The sequence below is a fragment of the Poeciliopsis prolifica genome, unplaced genomic scaffold (genome assembly GCF_027474105.1).
Source record: "Poeciliopsis prolifica strain line A6 unplaced genomic scaffold, Auburn_PproV2 SCAFFOLD353, whole genome shotgun sequence".
Lineage (NCBI taxonomy): Eukaryota > Metazoa > Chordata > Actinopteri > Cyprinodontiformes > Poeciliidae > Poeciliopsis > Poeciliopsis prolifica.
Genome location: NW_026562728.1, coordinates 9,932 through 19,045, shown reverse-complemented (window position 1 = coordinate 19,045; position 9,114 = coordinate 9,932). Strand labels below are relative to the sequence as shown.

The window sequence follows — 9,114 nt, the reverse complement described above, 5'->3', positions numbered from 1 at the left end:
TTTACAGTTTTCTTGATTACTGTATTCACTTTGGTTTTTTGCCTGCATCTTGCTGTAGCTTTATGCAATGGAACATGCTATCGTTTTAGGATGGAGAAGTTCTCCCAGAGCTGAAAAACACTTTTGAAAGAACTTGGAGCTTTGACAAGTTCACATCTGATACTCATCTTACACATAAATCTTTCTTCAATCTTTAGCTGAGGCAGCTCTTTATTAAGCTGAGGAATTTACTTATTGAGGGCTCAGTAGGTTTAAGTTCGAGTAGGCCAATAAAAACCTTGCATCTTCGAATTTTAACAAGGAACATATAAACCATGGAGCTTTTCTGGGTTTGTGTCAGAACACAGGAAGATGGAAGATTGGTGTGTAGATCCAGAATATGTTATCACAATACTGAAAAGAAAGAATTTCTTTTCTTTAACAGAAAATACTGGGTAAGTGTCTGCTCTGTTTTCTCAATTCTCCAATTGAACCATGAAGAGGAGGAGAGGTTTTTTTTTCTGTCCAATTACAGGGGATTTGTTTTCTCCACTGTCGCTACATGCATTCTCAATCATGCGTTATTGCAAAAACACATGACTCAATTTAGTCTGTCAGTTGTTGCTACATGCTTGTCCAGTGGGAGGAATTGGTGCAAAGTCAATGACGTGATGCAATCTGCTGGATTTCCTCAGACAGAAAACCTTTTTACTGACTTAAACAATAAACGGAACTTAATTAGACTGAATAGACTGAATTTGATTAACCCAGATGGCTATAAAGAAAAAAAAATCATTAATTTTAAACTGAATGAACATTGTTCAGCACATGTCAGCAGTGGTTCTCAAAGAAACTCCTCTGAAAATATTACATTTTCAAGTTTTACAATGCTGATAGAACCATTCCACAAACATTTGCAAACATTTTCATTCATGTGCTGTGTGTTAAAATAAAAAAAACAAAAATGGGAAAAATGTTTGTATTTATTTAAGCTGTGCATTTGGCTAAAGGATTCTGTTTGATCATATATTTTTCAAAGTTGGTTAACTTTATAGAGAGTATCCTTTAAGTCAGAACTCAGAAAAGAGGCTGGTTTCTCATCTACTAGACGCTACAGATTTTTGCATTCATAGATTTGATGGTCAGATTAAAACAAAATGGCTTAACTAGCATATGCATTTCTGAAAGTTATACTGTTCATCCCCTTTTAGTCAATCTGCTACAGTGTTAGCATAAAATGCAAAAAATACATTGTTAGTTTGTTTTGCATTATTTTTCAATCATTAATTATATTGCCATTTTTATTTTTGTTGTTGAAAAGGGAAGCCAATACTTCTGTTGCTATTGATTTAACAGTTCATCGTCACTGACCAAGTTGCACCCTGGTGAAGGTGGATGATGTAATTCAGAAGGTGGGAATGTAAACTAAACATCCTATGTAGCCAGCAGCTTTTACATTTTGGTCAAATATTCGTTAAGTTTTCCACATTGTCTAATTGTTCTAACAAACTCAACATTACAATTTATCCATTTGTATTCACCTTGTAGATAACTGATATAATTTAAAAACGCAGCCCAAATACCACCAGGTGAATTTTTACCCCAGTTTGAGAACCACGAAAGCAAAAAGTTGTCAAAGTTTTCTTTGCAGATGATTATTTGCTCAGTACAGCCTGAAAGAGATAAGTCAGGAAGCTTTAAACCAAAACCTGGATTACAGTTTCTACATTTTACAGGCATTACGGAATGGAAACCCTGATGAATATCTTGTAGTTTAAATATTTTTTATTTTGGCCAGAAGATGGTGCCACAAGACTTGGAGAAGGAAACAGACACCTGATGAAATGGTATAAATTTCTGTTATGTTTGTTGCTGCGTCTTGGTCAGGACTCCCTTGAAAAATAGATTTTTAATCTCAGCAGGCGTTTTTATCCTGATAGAATAAAGGTTAAATTAAAAAAAAACGTGAACTAATCAGTCTTTCAGGGGCAATGGCTTTTGATTTGTTTGATTGTGCGAGTAAAAATACCTTTTAAAGAAATTGTTAGATTTGCTGAACAGGAAACCCTGTTCATTCTTTGCAGAAAATCTGCAAAGAATGACACCCAATCTGATTGGTGTCAGCTTTATAACAACTTTCCTTATTTCAACAGAACAGTTAATTTTGTGCTTGTTAACATAGTCTGAGCAAAGGAAATTGTAACACACAAAAGTACATTCAATTGAAAAAAAAGGCAAATAAACCTTTGCTTTTGAATTTGACTGATTTCATTGGCATGAATCAGTCAAATTCATAACAACGAAAATGAAAACCCCCCTTCCCCCAAAAAAGTACAGAAGGAAATATGAAGATGTATTGTACTATGTGCTATGTTTTCAATTTAAGAAGTAACATAAATAAAGATTATATTAACACATAAGAAAAATATCTTTCTTTGGCAAGTTTGTGCATGTCTCAAATAACTTGCATGTTCAAAGAAAATGTTTGGTCAAAGGTTTAAACAACCTGGCGCTTATCCACAGGTGTGTCCAAACATGCAAAAGAAAACTTAGACAACGAAGCTGTAAAAATAAAGAAATGTTTTTATGTCAATAGAACCATACAGTGATGAGGGTGGGATTTTCAAAATGAAGGTAAAAAGCACAGAGATGAAATGCTTAATCTTGAGTGCAGCTCAAAAAATGTAATATCAAAAAGTTAAATGTTTCCTGCCACTCATTTTAGAAGGTGAAACTTTTATTTTGATAAGCTCATTACAAATAAAGTGAAATATTTCAAACCCTTTTTTTTTTTTTTTTTTTTGTAATGTTCATGATTAGGCTTTTTGAATGCCAATTGCAAAACCCCAAAATTCAGTGTTTCAAAAATAATGTGAATGTTACATGAAATCATTAAAAATATATATTTTCAATCGACATGTCAGTCTTCTGAAAAGAAGGTTCATTCCTATGCAATCAATCATTGGTTGGTTTCATTCGGCAGGGAAACAGAGAGCATAAGGCTGTGGTTTTTGCAGAGGTGTGACGGAAGCCCAGGCTGCTTTGACATTGACAGCTGCCTTCAGGTCATCTGCAATGTTGGGTCTGGTGTCTGTCAGATTCCTCTTGACAATCCTCTGTAGGTTCTCCATGGCGTTCAGGTCAGGGAGGTTTGCTGGACAACCAAAAATAGGAACACCAAGATCTTTAAGTCAGCCTTTGCAGTATGGGCAGGTGCCAAGTCCTGCAGAAAAATGAAATCAGCAAATCTAAAAAGTTTATCAGCAGAAGGAAAGATAAAGTATACACTAATATATTAGTTTTTCTTTTTATAATAATAGTAATAAGTTTTTAGCCACTTCTGCTGCATTTATCTAGAGCTTTTCTGCTCCTGCTTTTGTTATGATACAATAAAATTAGCTTCTGTTTGCAAAACTTAATATTAATTTATTTTCTAAGAAGTTGGAAAAACGTCTGACTCTACTATGAGCCTTCAAACAGGCTTTGTGGAAACTAAACAATTCAGATGTTAGTTAATAAAAGCATTAATCCTTGCTAGCACGATGTTTTGTACCTAATTTTCTCCACTAGATGGCAGGTAATTCCTAAAAGTTGTTGAGGCAATTTTTTTTGTGCACCAACTTAAGCAACTTCAATTTCACTTCAAGGACAGACTGTGCTCACTTTATTGCTTTTATTTCTTTTTAAATTGTGACATATCTAACAGATCCCTGGTGAAGGCAACAAGCTGAAACATGTGGTCGACTAATAAAGGTGTTTTCTAGCACTTCAAGTGTTGCTGAAGTCTTTACCTGCCAAATAAAGAGTCTATCAGATTTGCATCATCTCAAATTTTGATTTACAATTATCTTTATCAACCTCTAAGCTTCAAGTGAGAAGTTACATTAAAATGCCTTTCACTTTATTATGTAAGTTGCTCTTCAGTCTTTACATGGAGGGACTTCAGAAATATTTGTGCTTTAGTGCCTGCTTCTAATTTTTGTTTTGGTGTTACGGTTTAGGTCTGAATGTGACTGGAGAACCTTTTTTCACTTACCATTTTGTCCTGGTAACAACCTCTACACCTTTGATGTCTGTTTTTGCTCCTGAAACTTCACTTTACAGACCAATGTTCTCCAGGAAATACCAAAGAAGCAACAGTTTGAAACATGTAAGAGTTAGGTATGGTAGTCCTGAGGGCAGACAAAATTATAACAGGAAGTTATTATTATATTTTATGTCCCTCTGGGATCAAAAAAGTATACTTGAATTTGAATCAAATTAGTGGTGCGATTTGCTGTCATGTAATGCTTCTATGTTGTTCAGTTTCAGACATGGATGTAATTCATGTACAGGCAGGATGATGATTTTCCCTGAGGTGTTTCCTGCTGACTCACCCTCTGTGGGAGTGGGTTTACAACTGATTGTAATCTTCAAACAAAATTATCCCTCCAGCAAGTTCCATGGGGGCAAGAAGAACATGCATAGGCCTACACATTATGTATTGCTCTGGCATATGTATTGCTATTGTTATTGTTGAGTAGTGTTTTATTCATGGGAGGTCTTCCTGGGATTGGTAAACTATGTCTAACAACACAAAAGTTGATTGCGTTTTATCAGGCCTCTTCCCCAACATCTTTCCAGCCTGGGAGTCGCATTTGAAGCTGATGCTCCTGCTGTATTGTTCTTAGGGTCACTGAGACACCAAACCCCCTGACCTCAATAAAATAGCAAAACAGAAACTGGAGGCTGAGGGGCTTTAAACTCATACCCAAGTAAAACTAGCTTTATGAAACAAAAAGATTTTAGATACAAGTAAACACATTATGCTTTAATAATATCTTGTTAAATATTCACATAAACAGTTTCAATGTATTTCAAGATCAACTAGGAAAAAACTCCTGCAAATTAAAATCGTATTTAGTTTGCCAGACAACAGTATTGTCATTTTTAAAACTACAAATAAAATATGTATTAAAAAGTTGGTGGGTTTTAGGTAGATTCAGATAACACAGGGGATATTAAATACTTAAATACATTTAATTCAATATGATTTTAGCATTTATTGAATTGGAGTTTTGATCACTAATTATCAGATGAGCCAAATTTACATTTGGCTCATCTGAATCGAAGTGGATATTTTTTTCTCATTCATTTCATGAGTTTATTACAGTTTCATTTAAGTTTTGCCTCCATACATTTTTTAAAGCCAATTATGAAGTAATTATTTAGCAACACTCAATAATATTTATCTATAGAATCCTGTTGCAATAATCAATCTTGAACAGTGTGATGTCAGAGGTTGTGTTTATGATAGGAGGGTTGTAGGCTGAGCAGGAAGTGAGGTCCTGAATTGAATTTGTTTCAGGACCCTATGCACCCTGGGTCCAGCTCTCGATATAAACCCGATGCCTTTCCTGGTAATAACTGAGTAATCCAATAAAAATAGGTTTATGTTCCAGCTCTCCTGCATCGCTTGCATTTGGTTCAGGGGCTTTTAAAACAGCAGAGAAGTCTGATACGTTGCCAATGCTGTTAAATAAAGCGAGCACTGAACAAAAAAAAAGCGATTCTCTCCATTGCATGACTTCAACCCAAACTAAAGCCCAAACCAATGAAATCAGGCTTTAGCTCATTTAAAATAGACCTGCTCTTTTGGCTGCAGCCAGAACTCATCAACAGAGAAATGAGCTTTAACCTGTGGATCACTGAGGAGAAATGAGTATGTAGTCAAACATGATGCATTTGTGCTAGCATAACAATAGCATCACTTTTTGAAAAAATTAAAAATGAAATAAATAAATAAATAAATTACTACCCTGTTAAGTCCTAGATTCTGAATCGCATAAACACAAAAGCTCTTAGATGTTCAGCTTGTGGATTTAAGCCTGAGGAGGTGCAGGAGTCCCTCTCCAGCAGTGAAACTGTAAGGCATCTCCTGGACAAGATGGTGCTAAAAAGTTTAATGTTTTTGTCTTCAGCAACATGTGATATGAAGGCTTAGTTTCCTTTCCCTCTCCTGCATAGGAAATGTGATCAGTCCACAATAGGTGAAGGTAATACGGCCTGGTTAAAGAGTGAACTGATCCAGAGAGGGAACTTGGTGGGGGTTAAATTGAAGTGAAAAGTGCTTCCAGCCCACTGCCTTGGAACAGAGGAGTGGAAAAACAAGAATGAGTCACACCAAGCAGAATAAAGTAAAGAGATCAGATTCATACATGCACAAGGGCATATAGTCAAGACGCTCATGTATGGTCGATTTTGTACCACAGTAACAGAAAACTTGATTTCTTTTATTAGTACTTCTGAGTTACAGTTTGGTGAAAAAGGTATTAAACCATTCTCCTTTTCTTTATTGTATGCTTCCAATCAGCTGGATTTAAAAAAAAATAGTCAAAATGGATACAGCTTTGCTTTTCCTCAAATTTTAACTATGTGTATGCAGAGGATAACGCATTCCATAAAAAATTGCACATTGTTTTCATAATTTTTGTAATAATAAACAGTAGAAAAATTACAAGGATATGCATACTCTTCTTAATCACTGTAAAAAAATAACCTTGCACAATCAGCCTACCTTAAGTTTCAGATCCTTTTTTGAGGTCTGGATGTGCCACTTATTACAACAATCCAATTCTTGTGAAAATGATCACGAGGAAATGAATAAAAACCACCAGAGACCAATGCACAAAGAAACACAGTCAGAACTACAATTTCTTGGACGCAGCAAACCTGAAATAAAACACAACCCTGATTTATTAGTAAATCTCCTGTCTAAATAAGATAGAAATGTACTCATCACATGCATGCACACAAATAGGTTCTGTGTTGACAAACTCCCAACAACAAGCTTCCATTCCTTTCTTCAAGATTACACTGAGCTGGTTTTCATTAAAAGTGGAGTTTTCCAGCCTTAACTGATCAACTCAGTTTGTAGCAGAACTCATGCAGCAGTTTATGAGCAATATACTCAAAATGATCTGCCGAAAAGGAATAAAAAAGCTTGTAAGTTATTTTGGTACACAGACATAAATATTTGCCTGCTTCTGCTAGGGTGTGCTATACACATAAAAGACCCAGCTTGTGAGGCTGGCATGGGTGGAGTGAGGCACATTTCATATGCATGAATCACTCATGGTGTGTGTATGGCTCTTTCCATTCATGTGTGTTTGTGTGAGTCACACACAGCGGATCCACTGTTTAACAGAACGTCTTTCCTTTCAAGCCTGCGGCAGTCTAGGATGGGACCAAGCTGCTGACACAAACACACTCTTCACCTGGTGGAGACAAACAGGTGAGTACTCAGAGTAAGCTTTATGAAGAAGAAAAGAAAACAACAAAACAAAAGCATGAAAATTATTTAATGCTGATTATAAAAAGTTACTAAATCTTGTAGCATTTAAGTATCTATTATTATTCCCATGCTTGCATGTCTGATCAAACATTCCTAGAATATGATTAAAAGTTATTTCACTCTTTTCCTTACATTTCTTGCAACCTTAAGTGTTTGTTTTTGTCCAGTCTCAACCATGGCCCGCCTGGATCAGGTCATCACAAACATTGTGGACATTTTTATGGAGTATGCTGATGATGGTGGCAAGAAACGTCAGCTGAATAAGGAGGAGCTCAAAAAGCTCTTAGAACAGGAAATCCAGAGTCCCGACTTAAAGGTGAAGCAGCTTAATTAAGAAAATATGTGCAACCATTTGTGCACATCGTTGTTTTTATTGTTCCTGCAGCTGTTAACACCATTACTTTGCATGTTCTCCAGGATAAAATCAGCGCAGGTGACATTGAGGAAGCAATGGAGATGTTGGACAAAAACCACGATGGAGAGGTGAACTTCCGCGAGTTCTGTCGGTGTGTGAGCGACCTCGCTAAATGCTACTACCAAAAGAAGATAGGAAAGGGAGGGAAGCGAGGCAAGGGGAAAGGCCAGGAGGGGGAGGAGGGAGAAGGCTGAAGAAACTAAAAAGTCCAACCAAATAAGAGAAAAATGTTGTGTAGATGTGATGTTTTCTTCAAAAGTGGTACTGCTGACTCTTCAAGCTGCTGAAAAAAAAAAACAACTTTCCTTGTGTACTGGTTTCCAAAGTAAAATGCATAATGTGTGAAAATAAATTATAGCTATGAAGTCTGACTCTGTCGTGTTTAAAGAGAAGCTCATCCAGCATTGAACAGGACACCTTGACATAACTTTGTTGTGCACACATCACTGTCTGTCCCTCCTCACAGGCCTATGCTGGATCTGCTCTTATTTCTTTCAAATCTCTGGAAAGACTTTGTCCAGAAAAATGCCTTGACATAATGCTTGTTTTGGAACCGGTTCAATGTGTTTTTCAAAGTTGCGAGTGAACGTTTGAGCAAGGAATCTTGGGTTCAGTCTTTTCAAAGACTAAAAACTTTTATCATCCGTTTGAATAGAGGAAAACAAATGAAAGGTAAAACCTGAACGGGTTGAGCAGGTATTTGTGCTGCAGGTTATTAGGAGTGAAGATGATCAAAGACTGTTTTCATATGTTTATACATGTTTTGTTGTAGGTAATTAGCAACTACAGACAGACAGACAGACAGATAGACAGATAGATAGATAGAGATAGATAGATAGATAGATAGATAGATAGATAGATAGATAGATAGATAGATAGATAGATAGATAGATAGATAGATAGATAGATAGATAGATAGATAGATAGATAGATAGATAGATAGATAGATAGATAGATAGATAGATAGATAGATAGATAGATAGATAGATAGATAGATAGATAGATAGATAGATAGATAGATAGATAGATAGATAGATAGATAGATAGATAGATAGATAGATAGATAGATAGATAGATAGATAGATAGATAGATAGATAGATAGATAGATAGATAGATAGATAGATAGATAGATAGATAGATAGATAGATAGATAGATAGATAGATAGATAGATAGATAGATGCTGACTAATTAGATGGCTCATGAGATGATTATAATTGCTTAATACACCAAATGAATTCTGTGAATAAAAATAAGATTAAAACTTTGTATGTTTTTATTTCTACTTTTCAATCAAAGGCTATGTTGTGTTTGTCTTTCATAAAAGAAACCAATAAGATACAGGTTGTACCTTTGAATTGGTATGGATACTTTGCAGAGCAAAGGTG

General features: G+C 35.5%; 1 protein-coding gene across 1 annotated transcript; it reads left to right on the top strand.

The window, feature by feature from the left end:
• The first annotated feature begins 7,104 nt into the window (after nt 1-7,104).
• Nucleotides 7,105-8,092, top strand: LOC129357977 (protein S100-A6-like). The gene is made up of 3 exons (XM_055026870.1): nt 7,105-7,252; nt 7,480-7,628; nt 7,730-8,092. Exons 1-3 carry the CDS (start codon nt 7,120-7,122, stop codon nt 7,919-7,921), a joined length of 474 nt encoding a protein of 157 aa, XP_054882845.1. The 5' UTR covers nt 7,105-7,119; the 3' UTR covers nt 7,922-8,092.
• Nucleotides 8,093-9,114: the final 1,022 nt, after the last annotated feature.

Excerpts from the sequence above, each read along its gene's own strand:
- LOC129357977 (XM_055026870.1), top strand. The coding sequence starts at position 7,120 with ATGTGTGTTTGTGTGAGTCACACACAGCGGATCCACTGTTTAACAGAA. Across the intron at positions 7,253-7,479 it reads CACCTGGTGGAGACAAACAG|TCTCAACCATGGCCCGCCTG; the intron begins GTGAGTACTCAG and ends GTTTTTGTCCAG. Across the intron at positions 7,629-7,729 it reads TCCAGAGTCCCGACTTAAAG|GATAAAATCAGCGCAGGTGA; the intron begins GTGAAGCAGCTT and ends CATGTTCTCCAG.